Genomic DNA, 25,399 nt, shown 5'->3' with positions numbered 1-25,399 from the left:
ACTGCCTACCGCAAGCATCATCTGGTAATTGAATCTTAATGCTTCCACTTTGGAAAGCAAACACCTGACATGGAGAAACTGTACACATCTCCACATGCTCCAGAGACTTTCCTAAATAACTTGTCAGCAGTACTAATTGAAAGTGTGCAGTGTTAATATGTTAACACAGACGTATGAGCAAAAATGCATTATCTTGCACAGAAGACTGGAATTCATCAAGAGGGAGAAAGAAATGCATATTGATCTGTTATTGGGCAAATTTACCAGTTTTTAGACGTAGTTACTTGGGATCTGACTTAGAAAGCTGTTAAATATTCTAACCCTATGCTTTGTAGGCGTATTTTTTTTCTCCCTTTAAACAGCATTGACCTCATTAGAGGTACTTAAAGTTCTGATCTCCGAAACACAATATACACAGAAAACAATAGTGCTACTCCTGAAGCCTCTAACTAGTAAGGTCTAGGTGTATATTCAAATGACATGTGCAAATCTGACAGCTCTAAAAACAGACTTATCAGTTTAAGCTGCAGACATGCTATTGTGTTCTCTGTTCTCCTGAGTCAGCAGTATAAGCATTCTTTTAACCTTCAATACCCTGGTTGAGTAAACAAAATAAGGTGAGTATGAAAAGCCCAGAGAAAAACAAAAATAAGCATCTTAAGTCCAGGGATGTTAGTCTACCATCATCAGAAGGAGGCAACCAACTCATGCTGCAAGTCTAATTTAGGAGATGTAACTTTATAAATGCTTGAAGAATAAACCCAAAAGTTTTAACTAAGGATAGATGTGCACACTGTTATATATTTTTATATATATATATATATATTTTTTTTTTTTTAAATCTGTTTTCTCTGAAACTATGTAAGTAATTTCTTGAAAAAAATTAATTCTTAATAACAGGTACACATTTCTGTGGGTAATATAAACAAAAAGTGATTCCAGAGTATTCTACTGAAGTATCTCCTTCATCTCTGATTTTCCCAGGTTTTCTTAAGGGAAATTTCAGGTAAAATGGATACTGGAAAAGGGAGCTGCATGTCTAAAAATACTTTTTATGACAAAACCATGAAAAATCATGCAGTACACATAGTGGTTTTGAGTATTTAAATAGTTCATTGCCATAAATATGTCTATTTTAAAATATTTTTAACATTTACATTTTTTGCTAACAGCTTTTAGGAAAAGTCACCTGATGAAGACAGAACTAAGGTACCAAAGAAACGTGAATTGGGTTAGATATCTATTACCAATACTCATCTGAGTCACTAGTGAGTAGTCAACTGATGCTGCATTATCAAGATACAAACACGTTGCAGAAATATTCTCAAAATCATCAATAATGAGTTTTCCTCACATTATTTCTTCATAGTGTTACTGGAAACAATTCATTGGGCTTTATCAGACAAGAGTTCCTGTCTTCTGTCATTCCATTTTAACCTGCCTAATCAGTTGAACAAAAGTACTTTATGTAAAATGATTCCTTTAGTTGCCTTAGCTACAAATCCCTGCAGTATTGTGTAATTGAAATCTACTCACGTAAGTTAAGAATAATTAGGACCCCAAATTAAGCCAAACACAAAGTTAATTCAAATAGTCAGCTGCTGTCATTTAAATGGTTACAGCATTTTATTGTTGCTTAACATCTCTGAATGCTTTTAAATACACTTTTTTTTCTTCTTTTTTCCTGTTTTAACCTCATTATGATCTGATCCCTCACTCCACATGAAAACAGGATCAAGAGAATAAATTCTGGTCATGTCACAATCATTTACATTTTTATTAAGTAGTTTATTTAGTAGAGTTTTTCTTCATTACTGTCACTACACTTTCCAAATTTTCCCTTTGTTTTTTTTTTTAATCAGCCAAATTAAAGGAATTAAGAATAACGAAAAAGACACATCTTTGAGGTAAGTAAAGCCAGAATCATTAAATGACATTAAAAGCCTTTTTTAAAAAGCAGGCAACATAGAACTGCTCTTAAAATTAATTAATAAATCCAAAAGCTAAAAACCAATGCACCTAAGAGAGGTAAGGTGAGATACAACAACCAAAGGTGTTGAAAGAACTGCGTAAGGACTCTCCTGGTTTAACAGAGTGAGATTCAAAATAATTTATATAGGAAAATAATTGTTATACTGTTATATATCATATGTATAACAAAGTAACTGTGTAACTGGTAAACAGAACACTGGTGGATAGATGAACTTCTTAACCAGTTTTGTGTCAGCAATTTGTTTATTCTGCAGAGCAAAACATTACATATTAGAAGTCCTTCAAGACAGTTCACACATGGAGGACTTCAAGACTTTTATATTCTGAAATTTTAAAAATCTATTTGCACAGATGTTTTTTATATATATGAAAACACATATACATGCCTTTACACTAGTATAAAGATGTACAAGATTTAAAGTATTTCTATTATTATTAAAGGATTTGAATTGAAGGACAAAATCAAGGAGTTTATGATATGCTATGCTGATGTATTTATTTTTTTTCTGGCTGGTACACTAATACAGTAAGTGATTTTTGTGTATTCTTATCTATCCTTACAAGTAATAACTCATTTAGAAATCAACCGCTTGCCCTCTAGTACTTTCCATGTTCCACATTCACACATGCCAGCCTCATCTGTTCCAAATCAAATGATGAAAAAGTACAAGTAGCAAACTGGTTTTGTTTACTAGACTATTTATCTTTAGCCACTAAAAAACACGATCAGTTCTAAGTCACAAATCCACACTTTTCCAAGAGACTTTCAATCGTAAATGAGAAGTAGTTGCACAGAATAAATCCAAACTTTAAAGTAACGTTTTCTAATTAAAGACAGACAAAATACTAAATGCAATCAGTAAGCATAAGTTAGAGAAGAACTGGAGCAGCTCAGTGGGGAGAAATAAGAGAATTCATGTGAAATACTTCACAATGCAGATCAAGTCACATGCACAGTCAAACAGTATCAGACTGAAGCTAACTAGAAGAGCTGAAACAGAAGCAATACGGAATACTGCTGAAGTCTTTAGAAAGTAAATATGCCTCATTGCTTTCTCAACTAAAAAGACAGCAGATAGGAGAATCTGGTTTCAGTGTCAACTGCCTCTCAGGTTTCCTAAACAAACCAAATTCAAATTTAACAGGGAAATTATTCAAATAGCACTTTGCATTAATTGTACTTTCTGTCGGAACAGAACAAAACTATCTAATTCCCGAGAGAGACATCAAATTCCCCAACAAGGGAGAACACAAAAGCCAGATCTCCTTCCATCATCAAGACTCCTCATAAAAGTCACCGAGTGCTATACCCATCAATTGAAAGTTATGTGGTCCCCCTGGGTTTCTCACATGTTGCTCAGGCAACAGACTAAAAAAAATAATAATCCATTTTACTTCCCAAGTTCCCATACATGTATTTTATACACCGCGTGACTATTAAACCAGTACACATTGAGAAAACAAAAAGGGTGAAACATTCACAACCATCTAGGCTAGGCCAAGTTCAAAAGGATGAACCAGAGAATCTCTCCTACCTTTACAACTGCCTGTTTACACGAGTAATCTCAATGTCACAGGATCACAGAACTGAGATGCCATTCATACAACTCTTTATTTCTTTACTCTTCAAAAGACAGAAACGCAAAGACATTTAGCACAATAGCAGTTTGAAAGTCAGTGGAGTAGTTCAAGGCTCTTCCTGGAAGGACAGGAATCAGCACCTTCAAGCAAAATGGAATTTTTACAGCTCCTATCAGTTCTTTCTGATGAACTGCATATTCAATTTATCATACGATATCTTTTTATTTGAGGTAATTACAGAATTAAGGCTTATTCACAGAATTATTCATACTTCTTTTCTGTGTTTAAAATGTAAAAAATATAGTATTGCTGAAAAATAGTAAACAATGTTTGGAGAAATATCATGTCCACAGGTCTCAAAGTGTCAATGAAAACAAAGCGTCAGTGGACAAACCTCTACTATCTATAAAAATGAGTAAGGCTGAAGCCAATCTAGTTTTGACAGAAGGAAATTTTATCAAATCTTAAATTATTCGAAATGGTAAATCTGCAGTATGATTCTATTTATATAGCCACACAACAAATACCATGTAAAACCGAAAGTACAACCAAATCATTAATGAACCTTTACTATACTTGTGTGGTTTATTTCCTTATCTTCCTTTCTTCTAATCTTACACTTGGACACTGTTTAATACAACAAATTTAGAGTCATATTATCCAAATACAAGTATAACAACAACAAAAAAAAATCAGGTGGAATAATTCTGTACTGTTCTCATCAATCAGAGGTGATGAGTAAATATGACACTAATTAGCTACTGTAAAACATCCATGAAGGCTACCATACATACACAACTGCATAACAAGATTTTGGGATCTCTTATAAAATTATTTTCTTTTATAATGACACTATGGATGGGCAAAAAGGCAAGAACTTCTCCCTGTGCATAGTTTTTTCTTGTCTTTCTCATGTAAAACAACCTGGAACACCATCACAGACATCAAAGCAGACCTATAGACAAAACACCTTAGAGCTTTTTACATAAGTAATTTTTCTGCAGTGCTTTCATTCCTACACACACTTGATGCTCCTAAGACATCTGAACAACAAACATCTATCACAAAATGAATTATTTTTCTGTACTGCTTAATCATAGAGGTAGGTCATGAATGTCAACTGATCTATTTACAAGTATAAAACCCATTATGTGCTTGTAGAACTTAGCAACAAATATTAAACCTATAATCATCATTCTTTATGATCATTTTTACAAACTAATCATAAGGATACTAAATGTAGTAAAAAAGGCAGTACTGAGATATTCACTAATATTAGCTATTTCAGGCAGTTATACTTCCATTTTATACTATGACCTCAAACTACAATAAAAGATGAGATGATGTTGTTATAGCTATATAAAAACTCTTTTCACTAAGAAAATAGTACTCTTCTACTTGACAGAAAACAGAAATGAAAATACAGGTTTTGAAATACAACTATTAATAAAAACAAATTATGTAATTTCTTACATATTTATTAACAGAATACTAATGAAGCCTATTTGTTTCCTTAAAGTCATGTATGTCCTAATTCTGCTATTGCATTCTTAGAAAGGTACCTTACTGTAATAAACTAATACAAAATATACCCAGATTTGTATCTCATGAAAGTCCCTCTGGCAATTTTGTTAGTGCAGGTTAGCTGAAGGTTAAGTCAGTTCCCCCTTCATTTGAGCTGTCAGCTGCATGGCTTGCTTTGACCACAGAGACCCAACCAAGTTTACAGCAACAGAAGATGGTAAACTGGAGCAACAGCTTAAAACATAGCATCTGCCCAGTGATTTCCCATTGGAATGGGCTGCCCAGGGAGGTGGTGGAGGCACCGTCCCTGGGGGTGTTCAAGAAAAGCCTGGATGAGGCACTCAGTGCCATGGTCTAGTTGACTGGCTAGGGCTGGGTGATAGGTTGGACTCGATGATCTTGGAGGTCTCTTCCAACCTGGTTGATTCTATGATTCTATGATTCTATGCCCTTAGTACAGCATGCTGTGTTTCTACAGTTTCACACGTTATATTGTTTTCTTATTCTGAATACAGAGCTCCCTTCACAAAGAATGTTTTCAAGTAACTGAGAAAGAAGACAGCATATCAAAACCATAATGCTATTATTCATCTCATTGTAATCATGCATTTGTAGTTTTTTCTGCTTCAATTATAAGACACTTACATTAACATTTCTTAGCAATCTCTCATATAAATTCTAGCACAGTATCTTAAATGTTTTTCTTCATGCATTCTTCTACATGGCTCTGCATTTTGAAATACCAGTGGCTTTGCTTTGGTTTCAAAAACGTAATCCTACAGCATAGGACCCTGCAGACCTTGCTGCCCAGGGAATATATGAAAGGATATTCACTGCCAGCATGTTAAACAATCTCTGGCTTTTCCAGGCAGTCTGTCAGTCTCTATTATTTGAAAATGCACCTGAAAAGTTTAACAGATACTCTTTTTAAGAAGAATTTTGCTCTCATTGTTTAGATGAGTTTCCTTCTTAGAAGATATCCCAGGTCTACACCTTCTTTAGAAAAGAAAAAAGAGGTAAGCATGCACCAGAATATCCCAGTAAAAAATGTCTTGCTCATCCAGGAAAGAAAAGAGGATTCAGTGCAACAGTTTCTTTCTGCAGAAATCCAACCACTCCTTTAATTTTTTCTCAAGTCTAAGGTAAAGTTTTTTTTTTTAAATTTTATCCTGGGCAAAATCCAACTAATATTTCCTAGTAAATGTGTGGGAAAACTGACATGCTTATATAGTTTGCCAAGTACCTTAGACAGTCTAAATCTTAGTGGCTTGACAGGAGGCTGAAGACCTGAAGCAACACACTGAAATTGCAAATAACCTTTATAGTAATTCAACAACATATATTATCTGTACGCGGCATGACTTTTCTTTAATAAATGTATTAATGTTGGATACTCACTTCAAATCCTTCCAATTTAAGACTCAGCTCTTCAGCTGGCCTGAGTAGAATATACAGGAATTTATATTTCTGAGTGTACTGTTAATTAAAATGTACATTAATAGACAAAGGCTGGATTTTAAATAAAAAAAAAAAGTAATACTGTTTAGGAAAACAAAATTAAATAGATAATGAAACCACGGTGATTCTTCCTTTGGACAAGGTGTGGAGAACAATTCATAATAAAATGAATTAAAATCTTATTAAACCTTGATTAAAATAAAATGTAAATGAAGAAAATTATTTCAGTGCTTCTCAAGCACTCCTGCTTCTCAAGCAGCAGAAGAGAATAAAAACAAAAGGCGTCCAGAGCCAGTCAAAAAGGTGGACTTTGTAAGCAAGATAAAGCTTAAAATATTGGAACTTATACAGTCTAAAACCCAATCTCAATCAGAATTTTTAGCTCTGACATCTTCTTTTTTCATATGTATATTAGTGTATCTGTCTTAACTCGCTGGAAAGCAACCAATAATATGCATAATAAGCTTTTTACTCCGCTTTGCTATGGAAACAAGGCCTGTGCAATCTCACTCTCTGACCTTCTGATTTTCTCAGATAATTCTTAACTTGTTGGATGATTTCACCTAATTACAAAGGGAAAAAGAAAAAATATGTGGTGTCAAAAGTAATTTATTTCCTACAGTTCATGAGAAACAGGTAAGCAATGATAAGCAAAGGGACTCAACCAAGAGGAGCATGAACCTTCTCCTTGTACATGACCAGAGCCAATCTGTCCTTTGTAATAGAGTTATACTTTTAAAGACATATTTCTACTAGGGCCAGATATGACATCATTATTCAAGCTCATTACTTCAGCTTTTTCTTCCTTTCTCCAGCCTCTTATCTAATGCTTATTTAGGGCTCCAATGTATGCTGTTGATGGTAATAACAACGTTTTTTGAGCCTCTGCACAACAACACTGACCTGCTGTTGATCACTGTACCATCAGTGTGCAGTAACTTGGTGTGGTTTTCTCCTCCAGCTGTCAGCAGTTCTTCATTCCAAGTTCATTTTACTTAAATGAATGAACTGCTTCAAAAGCAATCCCACCTGGACTGCACTAGCCAGAAAAAACAAAGTAAAACCAAGACCTGCTTAACTGAAGATAGGATTCCTATTTGGTTAGGTGACACCAAAATAAAATTGCAGCCTTTATATAACCACGCCTGCTTGCTAATTCCCCAGTGAGTTAAAGTTAAGGCAACGTGAGTGAAATGAAGTCTTTACCTTGATTGGAAAACATTTCATTATATGAACAAATGAATCACTTGTCCACCTCAAGGTTATTTTTTTCCCCTCTCTGTACAGGAACATTAAAATATAACAACAGGGAATTCAGCCAGGTTCTGTCTCCCCCACCAACTGCAACAACCTCCACAGGCATAGGATTTCTATAAAACCCCCTAAGTTGCAAGTAAGAGAATTAAAGATTTTCTTGTTTCTAGCAGGAGTTAGATGCTCTTATTTTAACCTTTGTTCATGTTCATAGTTCCAGGCATGAAGTGCTACTAATGCACGTTACACTTGGCATCTCTTATTACTGAAGCAGAAGGCAATGTAATCTTGTGAGAAAGTGTAATAATGTGGTATTCATTTTGCTTCTTGTGGCTGGAAGCCAACTCTATATTAATATTCATTTCCAGTATACAGAGCCACAATATTTCATTTATTTTAAGAATTTACAATTAATTTGGCATGATTCTGTTATCTGGTCCCAATTTCCTTCCCTGTTTCTTTTAGCTGAAAAAGCAGCTCTTGTACAGACCTTAAAAAAGTAAATTCACAACTGAAGCATCAAAAGATTGCTACTGGCCACTAAAAACAAGAAAAACAGGGACAGAAGAAAATGAACTTGAAGTATTACAGATGACAATGAGAATTAGCTTTCTGCAAATGGCAAAAATTCAATCTGCAGAAGTTCTCAGCTGACTTTTTCTTTCCAAACACAGCACACTGTTTGCTCCTGTAACCAGAGAAAAGTTGTCTGCTCTGCTTTTCCTTTGTTATGTTTTCAACCACCACACGGTAGTAAACTGCAAGTATCTGAATCTTTGTAAAACATACTAGATAGAGTTTTGAAATAATTACAATAACAAATTAAATCCTAAGTATTTTAAAACAGAAATAGATGTCTCTAATTCACACCCCTTTGGTTTCAGCTAATGCAACCACTTTTGCAAAGTAAGTGCATTTATAATTAACACAAATGACTACCAAACCAACCAGTGGTAAGATTTATAATTCCGTTCTCCTAATATGCATTTACCTTCCTTACCTGTGAAAGAAGGTGAAAAGCGTTTTACCTTCCAGCTATTGGCACTCTCCTATAAAAGTGGTATTATAACTAACTCCACAGACTCAACACACAACCAAAAGAGCAGTCAGTACAGCAGCTACCAAATCAGAAATCCCATCAATGATGGAATCATCCAAGATCTGCAGTGTGCTGTGGGAAATGCCACTTTTCTCATATACAAGAGAACGTGGCAACATTTAAGAAGAAAGAGGGGAGGGAGGGGAAACTGACTGGTAAAGCTATTTAAGCAAAATGAGACTTCCCTGTGTTCAGAAATCTCCATGAAGACACACTCCCTGATATATATGTATCTTCACACATACATAGGGACAACCTACTTCAGCAAGGCTTGTCTGTCAGTACAACTCAAGATCCAAGCTGTGTTAGTCTAGAATAAATGCTCAGGAAACTCTGCAGTGAATGTGTCAGACTCTACACAACGTTTAAATTCTTCGTCTTGGGGTTTGCTGTTTTGGGGGACTAGATCCTTTTTTATTCGTATAGATTTGGGAAAGAGAAAAGGGAGAGGCAGGGCTATTTTAAACATCACATTTGATAGCAATGAAGGTTTTCTTGTTCAGTTGGGTTTTTTTTTATTTTTTTAAGGAAAAATATGTTTAAGTAGATGCTATTTCTGTATGCACTTTAGAGTGTTATTTCCTGAAATTTACCTCGCACACTTCTAATCTTGATGATGTGTCTACCACTTTATTCTCAGCCAGCCAAATTAGAAAAGCAGAACAGGTATTCTATTTGCACTGTTTAGGTATCTTATATCACATTTAACCTATCTATATGTTGCTTCTTTCACAATGACAACAGGAAAAAAAACAGTAAACAGGAAGAGTCCAAATATAAGACCCCCACGGATCAAGGAAATTGCCACTTTAGTTGTTTGGACTCTTCTGTGTCACTTTGAACATACCATACTGTATCAAAACAAAAAAATATGCTTTCCATACTGTATCAAAACAAAAAAATATGCTTTCTTTCTTCATTAAAGAAGACAATTCAAGTATTATAAATTTAAAACATAGAACATGCCACGGATATTTTTAGCCTGACATCCTAAACCTTCAAGTCTAACATAAATTAATTGTACAGACCATTCATCTCATCTGCAAACTGAAGTTAAAAATAAACTAAAACTTACCTTCAGTACATTGCAGGAAGCTGATAATGAGCAGAAACCAGAAACTTTGCATTCTGCAGCCAGAAGACACCATTATCGATCCCTCTAAGAATTTTCTTTGTATTCCTTAATGAATCCAGTTATAAAAGCCCAGGATCATCGAAAACAGTGGTCTGCATTATTCATCTTCATACCTGGAGAAGCAGAGGATCTGGAAGAAAAAGGGGGGGCAAAAAAATCCATCATGAACAGAACATCAATAATTTGGAGTACCAAATTTTAGTTGACATGAAGATTGTAATTTTTAATAAAACTGTACTGTAGTTGGGAATCTGGCAGGTTTGTGGAACATAATCTCTCAAGGTCAGTGATCATTAAACAGAATGCCAAATGATGGTACATAGTAAAGTCAGAAGTACGAATGTTATTCATGTAATTGCACTAAAACACATGGGGGAAAAAAAAAAGGAAAGAAAAAGAAACTGGGATTTGCAGATGACTAGGCTAAGCTCTTCCCACTTCCCAAATCTGACACAACCTGCATTTCTCTACTTCAAAGCACACAATAAAATTAAATCTAGGGCACTACCACATTTCTTAGGGATTTAAAACATGGAGTAGCTGAGAACAATGGAGCAAGCCTGCTCAAGAGTTAAGATGCTGCAGGTCTCCTCTCTGCCATTGCTCCAGCTTTCCCTTCATGCTACATAAGTCACCCTCCTCAGATAAGAAGCGGTAATGTCAGCTCTGCTGAGGAAGCTTCTTCATGCGACTTTACAGCTTGGCATTATCTCCACCCAATAAAAAACTTCAGAGAAACAGGAATAAACATGACAGATGAGACCCTCCTGTCCTTAGCTTCTGACGAGATTTGTCTCTGACTGAGGAATATAAAGTCAACTACTCCCATAAACAATGCACCAAAGGAAGAATTCTTAAAACTATGATTTGCATTTGAAAAATATAATTACAGTGATACAGTGCAGTAGCTGTGATAGAGGATTTGACAGCACAGTGCTCCCTTTCACTAATGACATCAATTCTCTCAGCAGCTAACTGAGTAACTATGTACATCTATATCTCACTTTATGAAGCCCCAACTACCAGGCTTTGGGAAGCAAGAGAAAAATTATTACCAATATAAACTCAAGTTATTCTTAACTACAAAGTTGGACCTATATACTACCAAAATGTGAAATAAGTCTGGAAGAATCTGAACACTGCAGCAATTACAGATCCAAAGTGCTGAGTCTGGTGCAACACTGACTTGGTCTCTCCAAGACCAATGCAAGACTGCATGGATGTATTTCTGAGAGATAAGGAATTAAAATTACTTTAAAAACATCTAACAATGGCTACATCAAAATTTAAGAGGCAAGATCCAAGGGCCTCTTACGAGTACCGGAGCATGTTCAAGTTCAGGGCTTTAAAAATACATTTACCCTTTTGGTAAAGAGAGCTATAAAGAATGAAGAGCATGTAAATGCCAGAAGAAGAAACTATGAAATCTAGATCATTTTCAGAACTAGAAAGTATAATTACTTTTACATTAATCATTAATATTAATCAATGATAAATCTGCTCCCCGAGCACACAGACAGCAACAACACTGACACTTTTTTCCCAAAGACGAGAAAGACAGGAATTTACAGGAAAGATCATGGGACAGTTTCTATGGCTCTCAATGAAGGTAACACAACTGTGGCAGAAGAGATTATTAAATCACTAAGCAGGCTTCTTACTCATATTTAAGAGAAGTGATGCTGCTTCAGCATAAGCATCCTTCTCACACCACATGAACATGCTCGTGATTCCTCACGCAGGGAAATGAAAGAGAACTGACATCTGAATGATTTTATGTTTATTTACACATAAAAACGAACTCTTTCCCCAATTTCCAACTACTGGCAGGTGCTCTTTAATCACAGGCGCTTTTATCTGCACATATTTCAACAAGGAGCATGCAGTAGCAAAGGGAGCATTTCAGTGCAGGACATTCAGAGGGTGACACTCCCTGGCACAGTCCCATGTGCCTAGAGGTAAAAGATGTGCCCTCAGTTTAGATGGTGATACACCAGCTACTGCAGGACAACCCAGAAGCAGTTACAAACAGACAATCATATTGTAGCTCTATCTTTCATGCTGGGCTGAGAGTGTTTTGCAACTGAAAAAAAAAAAAAATCTAAAAATCCACAAAGGATATATTGCATTCAGCAGAAATTACAATTGCAAAGGATCTCCTGCTGAGTGAAGAAGAAAAAATTGCTACCAGGATATATTAAAAAAAAAACCCTGGAGATAGTTCAGCAAAAAGCTTGGGAAGAATTTGGATTAATTTTTTACCTGTAGCACCCAAAGGAAAAATCATAAAACTGTTTCACAGACACTACAGACTCATCAGCATAATTTCAGTAAGCAATCAGAATAATCCAAGAGAATAATGAGGAACAGTAATGGCTAAAAGTGAAATTGAGTCAGTCTTATGATTGCTCCCAGTCTGTCCAGAAGATTTTGACTTCTTAAGAGTCAAGTCTTACTGTTTTTTCGGTAACATCATCAGCACACACTCAGATTTTGAGATATCTTTCTTTACCTTCAAGGAGACAGTGACATATACAGCTGTTTCATCACCCTTAAATTCATTATTTCCCTGTGCCCTTTTTTTTTTTCCCAGTTGTTTGTTTGGCTGGTTTTGGTGGGGTTTTTTTGCTTGGTTGGCTGGTTGGAGGGCTTTTTTGTTTATTTGTTTTAATTGGAGCAGGGGAGAAAGGTTGTGTTAAACCCAAAAAAAACAATAATCAAACCACCATTTGTGATACCAAACACCTCCTTAGGAAATAGCTGCAAAACTGACAGCAGAAACTATTCAGCTAAGAATGAATACAAAATACTTCAAGGGAAAAATTAAGTGTTATATGCAACATATATTGTTCTCTATAGATTACTGTAGCCTACAGACACAGAAATTAACTCTGTGCTGCTGTGAAAAGAATTCAAAATAAACTAACAAGCTTTTATCAGGTCATCAGTAACATAAGTTCATCTAATAAATCAAGAAACAAAAAAGCAGTGTTTGAAAAATAATGCAATAGGGTTTGGGTTTGCTTCTTTCTTTCAAATAAAAATTAACAGTTTTACATTGAGCGGTTTTTTATGCAGTCTATGTATTTCAGAAATTCCATGTGGCTCCAAATAAAAGAACGTGCTGTACTGAACCAACTATTCATCAACAGAACAAAAGCTAATCCTGAAAAAGGTACCCAGACACAAGCTGGAGCCAGAGCACTCTAGCTATAGATACTGCCATCAGCCACATCCTTCCAAGCATCCATCTCTCAGTGATAAAAGACTGTCAGTGGCATCTCACAACAACAACAAATCCCAAACTAAACAAGTAGAACCAGGAAAAGACATATTAAGTTACTTCTCTGTAAACTGAAAAACGAGACCCTGGCAAGCAGCTGTTCTGTGCAAATAACATATATATCCTCTGAGGTTGGTAAACCTTTTCTCTGGATCAATGACTGCTGGGGCATGTGGGAGGGACAGAGAGAAACTCCCCATAGCATAAGGTTGCTTGAATTTCAGAATGCAGTAAAAGCTGCTCAGAAAATTTCAGCTGTAACCTAAATCCCTACCTCTGAGCCCTACTGCAGTCTCACATGCAAAAACCCACAACCCTGGACGCAGGGCGGTTCAGTTCATTAAGCTTCTTCACACATGTTCTGTTAAAAAAGACCAGATCAGTAATCAAAATGTTAATGTTCACACCTATAGATTTCAAATGTATCGAGCATCTCTTCATACCGTATTCATAAGCTGTGCTTCGAGCCCTGAACATCTTGCTGCCCCAGCCTTGCTTCCCTGTTCTTCAGTACTTCTGAAACTTTTTTACAGAACACAACTGCTGCAGAATGTGTGCCACTCTTGGCCATCGACATTCCTCAAGAGCACCCCAGAGATAAGAGAAAGCTGCTCCAAGCATGCTCCTCGAAATACTTTCATCTCTAAAGAGAAAGACCTCTAAAGGATGGCTGCATCCTGACTCCACTCTCTTTAACCTTCCCATGGTTTTATTTTCAAAAGCCAAAAAAAGGGGCTTTTAGGAGCCTCCGGACAACTGACACAGCATGTTTAAGAGCTGCCTTTTCCCTCCTGTTCTATCCAGCTTTTCAGGCTGCTAAGACAGAGGGGAACACAGAGAATTTTCCAGCTAAGCAAGGATGTTTTTCTTTAGCTGGAAGTCTTTCAGAAGAACACTTACGTCTTTTACAATATAGTCCGTAAGTTTCCAGATCATCTTAGAAGCACTGCAAAGCACTTGCAACATCAGTCAAGCTTTAACTTCTCTATATCAGAAACAAAATTTACACTAGCTGTACAGATGAGGCAGAGAGGTAGGGAACATCAGCCCCTGTCTCACAGCTCACTGGCAGCAACGAACTACCAGGACCCTGGCAGTCCTTACAAATCCTGTATGACCTACCTTGTCACACATGCAGTACCCCCACAGCCTTTCATAACCCAGTTTAGGAAACTAAGTCATTCTGTAATGTATCTGAGACACTCTGCAGAGGCAAGGAGGGGGAAGAGCAGGCAAGGGTGAATAGATATATATTCATACAATATAATAGAGTGCTTAGTCTCCTGAGAAATCATGTGTCCACATGCTTTCCCATCATGAGGCTTTCCCAATTAAAAAAAAAAGTTCAACTTCATATAATCTGTAGCATAAGAATTTAATTAGAGCAGTGTGACAAGTAAAAGTGTCTGAGCCACATTAGTAAAATACTAGAGACTAACACTGCTAATGATTGAAGAGCTAGTTTTACATGTATCTACAGTGAGATCTGGTTCCAGTTTTCAACATCAAACTAACCTGCAGATTCAGTTATGCCTGTCTTCAGTATAGTTATTCAAAAACTGACTTACATCAATAACTCTGCATTAGAGCCAGAGGATCAGACTGTAGAAAATATTCAAAGATCCTACAAAAAAAACCCAACAAAACCAAAACCAAACAAACCCATAAAACCCCTCACCCAAAACAAAACAAAAAAACACCTACCAACCCCTGAAGACAAGCACAACTTCATGCTGATTTAGAGCAACCGTCTACTACCTACTGTAAACTATCAGCCTGATAGTTAAACAATTAAACATGTTGCATATTGCAAGATGAAAGGAAAGGCTACCTGCACTCCATCTAGAATTGCTCAACAGACTTGTTTTCTGTGTTCCACACTCCCTATTGATTGTCACCACAAACACAGGATTTGTAACACAAAACATTTTCTCTTCCCAAGTTGCATGGAAGGAATATAGTATCTCAGAAGGGAAAAAATACAGTAAGACCAGGACTTGACCGTGGTCATCCAATCTTGTAACAATAACCAAAAAAGCTTCAATACATTCAGCTGTGTTATGCTTAGAAGTGAGACACCTGTGTCTGAGGAATGCCTGAAACGATGCATATTAAACATGCACAATTCCTGCACCACAGAAATACCCACCCCTCACATAAGCCTGGGGTCCCAGCTCACTGGGGCAGCAGATCACTCAAATTACCAAATCTGCCTATGCAAGACATGACTCTGAACACTGCACTGACACTTCTTTAACAGAGAAGTATCACAATTTAGTCTTATCAGTCCACAGCAGCTCAGTGGTGTACCACAATCATTCACAGAGAAAATAAATAGGATTTGAGAGGCAAAGACAAAGATTTTCCCTTCTCATCACCACTCCAGTTCAGCTCGGCCTCACTCTTGTGTTTTACAGACACATTACACGGCAGTCCTGACAAGCCAGCTTTGCCCCTTCTTGTTAACACAGGATAAAGTCTGGACACTCTAGGGAGTTTTCATTCAATAAGCCAGCACAGTAAACCTTTGCTGGCGCTAATAAGAATGGCTTTTTTTTGGCTCCAGGCACTCTCCTTTTGCCAAGTCTGAATTTCTCTTTTTGCCTTTGCTAAATGCTCAGGATCACGGGGGCTGTGGGGGGGCGTCATTTGATCCTCATTGCAAATTCCCCATACTTCACTTTAGTTGACACTGTGCCACTGCTTCAGACCACCTCCAGTCAAACAGCGCAGGAAAAACCTTTCAAACATTTCTGTCCCTCTGTGTCATTACATCTTCCTGGGGTCTCAAAGATAAACCTCCCAGCATCCAAATAAGGGGAGAGGAAAAGGGATATTGTAAGTCAATTACAACCGTTATTGGCTGTAATATCTTAGCATCATGCTGAGCATGTTAAATATGCTGATCATTTTGGACACCAGAGAGACAGTCTGAGGCTGTTTGCCATTCTCTTCATTAAACTGCAAAACAAATAGCTCTCATTTTCCAACCTACATAGGACAGATTTTATGAACATCAAAAATAAACAAGAAAATAATGAATAGCTATAAAAAAACCCACTAAGAATGATACGACAAATCAAAAGACTCAATCTAACAGCTGAAGAAAAAACAAAGGCTTTTCAAACTTCTCAAAGAAGAGAAATCCTCAAAATAATCTATTTAGAAGATATCATTCCTTTCCCTCAGGAAAAAAAAAGACTAGGCTAACATCAACGAAAGACACTGCAGTCTAGTAAGACAGCAAACTGTTTGTTGACAGTCTTGACAAAGCTTTGCACAAGCCCGTATTTCTCAAAGCTGTTATGCCACTTAGCTGATCTCGTTTGGTTTTTTTTGCCCCCCTCTCATCCAGTGTTTTTCACAGCTGAGAACTCGTTTGAAGTGGATGTCAACTGAAAAACAAACCAAACAGAACTAAGTCTTGGGACTGTGGTCAGACACGTCCATACCTGTGCAGCAACATGGTGTTGCTCTAGCTGACTGCAAGGATTTTAACACACCTGATCTGCTTTATGAGTACTCACCACTGGGCTTAAGCAAACAAATGAGTTCAGATACATCTTTCACAGCTGACACATATAACAACCTCATTTGACCAGCACAGAACCACCAACAAAACTACTAAACTTCAAAATATATTTAAGTTACAGGTAAGTGTAGTGCAGAGTAAGTGCAGAGTAGAACACATTTTTACCCATGTATTTACTGCACTTTGACCCATGCTGTAACTGGGTTAATGGGAGCTATATAGCCCCAATATACTGGACCTGAAATCAAACCATGCTTGGGGTCAGACATGCTGGAACCTCAACATCTGGTACTTATGCACAAACCTCAGTTTGGCAGGACTAACCCCCCCTGGAAACTAGTGCACTGAAAACTTTTCTAGGCATGTACCAAGTAATACAACAAAAGATATTCATGAAGGTGCTATTCCAACATTCATTCTAAAGCATCCCATTTTCTATCAGCATTGCGTAAGAGAAGTGTTATGTGGTCTGTGTCCAATATAAATTGTATGGTTCCAGTTTCAAGAACAAGCTTGTGTGGGCAGCAAAGACGCTTCTGAATTTTTTTTTTACATATTCTACCAAAACCCTTTGTTGTTACCAGAAAAATACCAAGTCTTTAAAAAGTAACAGTAAAATATTCTTCTTTAAAAATTAGTAGGACACACACATATATATACACACAATGCAATGCAGTATGTTCCCTGTTTCATTTTTTTTTTTTGTTTGGAAAGGAATATAGTTCTAATGTTAACATCTGTGAGACCATGGCCTAATCACTGTGCAGTGAAATATGAAACAAAATCAATGGTGACACACAAGATGTAATCTCTTCAGTGTTTGGCTCACTGCACTGAATCCTCGACTCATAAATCACTGTTACTAGCCATTCAGTGAATCAATATTCAAATTCCCTCTTGGTCTATACATATGATGACTAAATGAAATAATAATGACCAAAATATGTCATATATTAGGTTATCAATATTACCAAAAGGAATTCCTTGGGACCACTGAGGTAATGTAGAATAAAATATACCAGAAGAGCATGTAAAGAAATGTGAAAAACCTATGACTAAACACAGAGACGGCAGGATAAAGGTATGTTTAAATACATCTTCTTCCATCACATCCTCAACTATTAAAACTCACCAAAGCACCACTATAATGCATTTTATAAAAAAACATTTCTGTGATATACAGTTTTAATTATATATTAAAATATTCCCTATTTAAGTATTTTTCTTTTTCTTCTTTTAAGTAACTCCTTTGCAAATTATTACCAGTTTTGTTTCTTTTCTCTGAAGCACAATTAATATTACAGTGATCAGAGACTACTCTTTTCTTACCAGCAGTCTGTTAATCAGGAGCTTCAGAAGAACGTATTTTAGTTCCACTACAACCCACAAATAGCAAACAAACTTTTAAGATTAATTCCATAAAGATATATTTTCCAAACTATTCTCAAACCGTTTAGTTATTAAAAAGTAATAGATTGCACCCTGCGGAGAAATACGAGAAGTGTGCTATCATCCCATACTCGAACATGAGCCACCTCAAATTCCTAATTTTGACAACAGAAGGGAAGAAACAATGGAGATCTCAAGTATGTCACCTCTGAAAGAATAATTGACTAATAATGCTCTTTAGCTACTTTCTAAGCACACAAGAAATTCTCCAGGCAAGCACAACTTACAGGTGGAAACTTCACTGAATATACGTAACTCTTTGGAGGATTTCCTTTATATTAAGTACAAAGAAAAGGAAGCACACACATCTTTCAAGTGCACTGATTTTGCATACCAGTAGCACTTAGAAGGCTGAACATTCAAAAATCACAAAGTAAAAATCAACAAACTCTGGTTTTCCTCCCTTGTAATTGGCTTTTCTCATATACACATTAATGGTGAAAGTAAGAACTTAAAAGGCAAAAAGCCATACATGACAGCACTGCAGAGACTCTCTTGCACCTATACACAAATATACAAATTATGTAACCACTGCTCATACATCATAAAGAATGTGCAAAACACATGCAATAAACATGTCAAATAGATCTTCAGTATCTACTCAGAAAGGATCTGATTCTGCAACGAAACAAAGAATTCACTTCTGCCTTTGAATGATGGACTTGGTAAAGATGTATGCTTTGCCTATGCACCTAATGGTGTGACTGCAGTTAAGAGCATTTTCTTGTACAAATTAATAAGGAATGAACATTCAACTCAGATGACTACTCTTAACTGCAAGGCAGCCGAATGAATCCTAGTCATTCAGAGCTGTACCACTCCTTTAACTGGGGTAAACTGTGGGCTTCCTTTTTTCTTCAAAATATAATAGCAAAATAGAAACTATTTCAGTTCGGTTTTTATTTCTTTTGTAGAAAGACTAAGTAGGAGAACTATAATGATTACGTCTGGACAATTTATGAGCAGAAAGTGCTATGAATTACAATTCAACAGAAAGACTCCTACTTACACATACCAGTTTTAGAACTCTCCTGAAAGGAGAAAGAAAAAAAAACAACCAACCAAAAAAAAAACACCCAAGATGTACTGCAGAAACAGCAAAAGGCTTCTCCACACACTGTGAAAAGGCAAATGTGAAGCAGTATTTTCTAAATAAAATGGAATATGAAATTATTAAACAAAATGGAATATATGCAGCACTGTCATGACAGTCTCAGCGAGTGCTTGAGGACAAAGCATCCCTAAACTGCTTTCAGTTGAAGAACTTTAAGTGTGATACTTTTTTAAAGTGTTCAAAAGAATGAACAACTTTCATCAGAGTGACAGAAAACATTGTATGACCCACACATTCGAGAATTTTCAAATCATCCATACAGCACAGATGAAATTTAAGATACGTTTTAACACGTTCTTTTAGCACCAACATGACTTCTGACATTCTGTGATTCCATCAAGACCAAGAAGTTTGTGCTATGCATTTAAAACTACTTTTAAATAATATAAGTCTTGATAGCTCAATGTGACAATGACACTGCTACTTGGGGAGGGAATGTTTTTTCCTTTAGTTTGGTTATGTTATGATTTTAAATGAAGATTTATTTAGCCTCTTGCAATTACAAATAATGGGTGATTTTGCTTTGTATTCTTTTCACTTTTACTTAAAAACTGCTCTTCATCTGTTCTGCTGCAGTTCATGAACTGTATGCGCAACTGAAAGAAAAAAGTCAGTCAACATTTGTCTACCAACAGCATTTATAAGTGAACAGTCTGGAAAGATTACAAAATTTTAATAAAAACACTGCATTATAGTAACAATAATCTAGGTGTTTCACTGGGAAGTGAAGTGGATTACCGTAAATGAAATTTTAAATGTCCTTTCCATTTTATAGATAACACAAAATGACTCTTTTCATGTCTCCAGCGATAAGGATACATGTGCCACACATTTAAATAGTGCCTTCACCCTATCCAACCCTGCTCATGAATTAATAATTTAGTGACATTAATACAAGAAGATAAATGATAGAGAGGTTACAGCACAAGGGCCAACGGTACACATATACTTCTTTTAGAATAGCTAATACTTCTCTGCCAATTACAGCTAGAACTTTTTAGCAGTTTTCAATGGCATTTTTACAATCTAAATAGCAGCTTATGCACACACAATTTCACACAACTCAAGCTTAATAAATCTCCTGCTGCTACCAAACAATCATTCTGGGGGATTAAAGTGCAACATCTGCTAACATTAATAAGCATTTTACATAGCAATATGTATAAAAGCAGTTGCTATCAGTCCTCTGAAAAAGCTTCTAGACTGGTTTGGCATAAATTATACCTTTATCATTCAATGGTAACTTTAGCTTATGGCACAATAAGGTAGCTATATTTCTATGTAGTGGGGAAAAACAAAAACAAATTATACTGACTGTGATCATAATTTGCAATTGAACAATTTTCAAAATACTTGAAAAATAAACTAAAAAAAATGTATGTATGCAAAGGATTTCCCACAACTTCAATTCTTACAAGAAACCAAAGCTACCAGTCTGCTTGCAAGAGACAATTTTTCTCCTACTACTAGTTATGGCTTTTAATCCATTTTGGGATTTTTTATCTGTTTATCTACCAAAGCTGCATCTACTGTGAAGGAATTCATGCCTTTCCAAGGCATGAAATAAATATCAAGGGTTTTATTTAATTAGGAATTCCAGTACACATTTTTAGGTAGAATTTGGCAAATAAGAGAGCTTTAGAGTCAAGAGACGTGTAACATCAGCTTGAGCCAAGAACACAGTTGGCAAACATGACACAAACTTTTACACACAGCCCTGCCAACGCAACTCAAGCCCTGCAGTTCAGCCGTGGACAGCCGAATGCCAGAGCCTGCCAATCAGCCCTTCCTGTAGTGAATAAAATGAACGAAGTCATATTCCAGCTGGTGCTACTATTTCATTGTAAAACGGTTTTTAAAGAGCTTTTTTTAAAAATTGAGGGGTAATGTGTACCAGCTTCTTACTTCATAAATCCTACCCTTTTTTGGAAGCTAAAGAGAATCAGGCCAACTTTGCAATAATAAACTTTAACACTCAGAATACTGTCTCTACAATACTCTAAAATAATTTCCTTGTGTGGACACATATAAGCCCCTTTTCTTTCATTTATATAAAAACAAATTTGTATGAAAAATATCCACAGATACAAGAGACCAAATTAGATTAAGGTAGTATGATGTAGAAAATATTCAATCTATTTTTTTTAATTAGCAATTAATTTCTCCTGATTCTTCCATTATAAATTCCTTAAAATGTGATTGTTTTACATTAAGTCAAAATATTATTTCAAAAACTACTGTTATCATATTCTCCTGGTATCATCTACATTCTTATTTGGCATGTTAGAAGCAAGATGAAGAAAATTAAAGCAGTAAAATAACAAAGGACTCCAGCAATGCCAGCACTTGACAACTAACACTGGGAACCTTTTGATGCTACCAGGGTTTACAGTACTAAAGAACTAGGGCTGAAGCCAAGTTTAGCCGAGAAAAACAGTCACTTAAGAACAGAAGAGAAAAGATTAAAACAAAAGGTAAGTACATTTAACATCTAGCTTTTCCTCAGAAGGATGGTTTCTTTCAGTCAAAGTCTGCACCTGCAATTCCCATGTGAATCACTGTCCCTCCAGGAAGCACACAGGGATTAAGAACCCAGATGCCTCAGTGCCACAAACAGACCTTCTTAAATACACCTCCAATTTTAATAATATTTTTGAATACTTTTTTAGTGTGAGCAGTGTGTAAAAATACAGCTTTACATTAAAGTGACAAGTCCCTATTTTTGTTCTTTTACAATAGAAAACCATTATTGGCACACAAATCTGTTTTCAAGCTATTCTTCCATCCGCACTAATTCTCACATCAGACATTTCCCCTGCCATGTGCTGGCTTTACATGTTCGTGAAGATTTAGTGCTGCTGTAGGAGTCTCTTGGCTATTTCAAATCCAGGTCACAACTTTCTACAGTTTCTCAGATTAACATTTTCAATTTAATCCATTTTAACATAAAAATTCAGTAGTGCTGAGAGAAAAACAAAGCGATTTTTTTCCTCAAAGATGACTGAATATTAAATATGAAATTTAGAGGATTTTAATAATAACAGTTTGTAAACAGTGTAATATACATGTCTGCCCTAATTTAGTAAAATGGAATTCTCACATAACACTCATCAAACTCAGTACCAAAAAATCATTCTGGCATTTCCCTAAATTAAAATCTTCAAGTCCCCACAGCAAGAATGCACAAATTTAGATTTTATTAATACCTTAAATCAAACTCACTTTTATGAAAGGCAATTTACAAGTCATCTTCTCCTGTGATAGTGAAGAACAGAAGGGGTCTTGAGCATATTTGTACCGACACTTTGATGATAGTCTAATCTTTTGGTCTGATTGCTAATTTTAAGAAAAATAGCATTCTCTTGGAAATCCAGCAGACTCTTCTTTTCATTAATATAGTTTTAAGCCCTTAGTGACAAAGTGGCTGACAGCTCAACAGATAGCAAATTTAAGAGTTGTCTCTGCTAGAGAATGCATGCCATTTTACCCGTTTCTCATTCAGCAGCCTGAAAAACTCCCAATTTAATCTAGACTGCAGTACTTCACAGATTCCCAAAGACACCACATCGTGCACAATAGTCAAACTCACAAAACCGTGCAAGTTATACACATGCTGCACAACCCACCTTGATGTAACCAGCGCTCTATGTACTTGAACATTTTACATCTCTAACACTAAGTAACGCTACCAAGCCTTCTGTAGTGCCGGCACTTCTGCAAGACTACACGTCGGATGCACAACGAAATCAACATCAGGCAGACTCCCTTGTACTGCCAGTTACTCACCGGGAGTCACACCGTGGGGACAAGAAAAAAAAAAGGAGGGGAGGGGGGGGAAAGAGGGAGGGAGAAAAGGAAAAAAAAAATAGAAAGGGGAGGGGAAACAAAAGGAGCAGCCAGAGAGCTGCAAAATGCCATCCCCCAGCTAGGTTCAAGGGCAGTGGGAAAGCCCTTGGGTATGTCACAGGGGGAAAGAAAACAGATGGAAAAGAGAGGGCCCAAGGAAATACACAGCAGTGTGGGCAGGCTCGTCCTGCTGAGCCACGAGTGGATGTGTGGAGGAGCCTGTGCAAAAGAGAGGCAATCAAAAGAGCAGAAGACTACTGACGATGAGGGAATGCAAGTCAATAGGAAACAGAAAACAGCAGCACAGCGCAGGGAGGGACTTGATAGCTTTAAATATCTGAGCATAATCTGATCTTCAAGCAGACTGCCAGCATTTGGGATCAGTTGGCACACTCTTATAATACCATGTACGAGGTTTCTATCCAGGACACAAACACGAGCGGTGCTAACTGCAACTATCTGCTTTTTAACCCACATGAAAAGGCACTGAATATTAGAAGAAGGGCCAGTACACACTTGCAATGAGATGCACGTCTGCGTGTGTGCCTGCACACAATTATTTAGAAATATTTGCTGTTCTGCAAGTAATTGTATTCTAAAATTCACCTATGTAACTTGTGAAAGCTGGACACAATTTCAGTATGTCTACTGCACATTCTGAGCATTTGTTTTGCTTTGTTTTGTTTAAAAATCAAGTCCAGAAGGGGTTATGACACTACTGAGCTCAACTAAGATTTTATTTCTGGAAGAAGAAAAAAAAAAAAAAAAAGATGTGAGGATGAATAACACAGACAAAAATGGAAAGGAATAAAGAAAAAAAAAATTAAAGGCCTGTCTTCTCTGATACATGAAAAGCAGCAGAGAAGGCATGACAGAACACTTCACCTGACACTGCCTGGTTATCAACATACACTCTTAAAAGTTATTCAGTTTTATTTTAATATCACTTCAGTCAAAAGCTGATTTGACATTTCTGACCTAAAAATAGCAGCTTGATAGATCTTCTGAAACTAAAAATATCTAACCCAAGTTACTATGTTGTAAAATAGAAGAGCTTGCAGCAAGAACAGTGTAAGATCCAACGCCTGCCATTTCGCTCCAGTGATTTCAAGTCACCAAAATCAAAACCAAATTCTCTGTTACAGCAGTAAATACCACTTCTTTAGCTTTCACACAGTGTTGTTATTTACTAACTAGAACATGTACACACAGTTCAGCTGGCTGAGATCAGAACAAAGAAATTCAGGCTCTTTTTGGCTGGCAGTGACCTTTGTCCATGCCTCTGGACAAACATCTCTTCTCCTGATCTGCCTTTCGCAATTCTGTTACAGGATAAGCCGAACACTTTGTATTTTTCAGTAAGTATCACATTCAGCCATTGACACATCTATGAGCAGACAATTAATTTGTTCAACTTTTGTTATTTCACTTACTTTCAAAAATGTTTATGAAAAACAGTCTCTAAGAATTGCTTAAGGCAGCTAAGAACAAAAATACATTAATCTAAATAACTTAAAATATTTTCAAATACTACTAAATATTGTTGCATTCCTTTCTAGCAAGTTATCTTACAATGGCCACTAACAGCTCTAACTTCCAAACAGCTGGTGCCAATTGCTTCAACATTCACCAAGTCTCAATTTCTTAAAACCTGGATTTTAAAGTCTATTTCCTATTTTTCATTTTGAGCCCCATTCAGTAAGCCGTAACTACCAGATTTCTTTCTGTGCTGGTATTCCATTGCAGGTACTGGGATATAATTTATTAAGCTGTGGATGAATAGGCTGTGGGTAGGGCAGGAAAAAAAGCAGTACTCTTCTATTATGGGCCAAAACATCAATAATTCAAGCTGATGGGAAATATTATTCAACAAGATATTTAATTTTTGAGAACGTGGTGAGGACAATAATAATAAACAAATTTTACAATAATCATCAATAAAACTTACAAATATGATGCCTTTGAAATAATGAAATCTACATTTCTCCTTGTTTCACGTTAAAAAACCTGGATGCTAGGAACCACACCTCTGGAATCCAGCCAGCAAAATTACAAGCATTGCCAGTGACTCAGGCTGCTGTGATGAGGTATTCTGCTGCTCCAAGTATGCAGCAGAGTACTTTGTGCCATAA

At 36.4% G+C, this 25,399-nt stretch overlaps 1 protein-coding gene across 27 annotated transcripts in view; it reads right to left on the bottom strand.

Annotated features, from left to right (window-relative positions):
* Positions 1-25,399, bottom strand: part of ADGRL2 (adhesion G protein-coupled receptor L2) — a 166,776-nt gene that overhangs the window by 125,450 nt on the left and 15,927 nt on the right. For 26 of the 27 annotated variants that reach the window (XM_064147865.1, XM_064147869.1, XM_064147882.1 and 23 more), the window contains exon 2: positions 9,984-10,173. In XM_064147865.1, the coding sequence (XP_064003935.1) occupies positions 9,984-10,056 (73 nt within the window). In that variant the 5' untranslated portion in view covers positions 10,057-10,173. Of the gene's footprint in view, positions 1-9,983; positions 10,174-23,047; positions 23,134-25,399 lie in introns of those variants that run through there. The other variant, XM_064147866.1, reaches the window with a different exon arrangement.

This window comes from Pogoniulus pusillus, chromosome 8, assembly GCF_015220805.1.
Source record: "Pogoniulus pusillus isolate bPogPus1 chromosome 8, bPogPus1.pri, whole genome shotgun sequence".
Taxonomy (NCBI): Eukaryota; Metazoa; Chordata; class Aves; order Piciformes; family Lybiidae; genus Pogoniulus; species Pogoniulus pusillus.
Note: the sequence above shows the minus strand (reverse complement) of the source record. Positions and strands in the feature narration are given on the sequence as shown.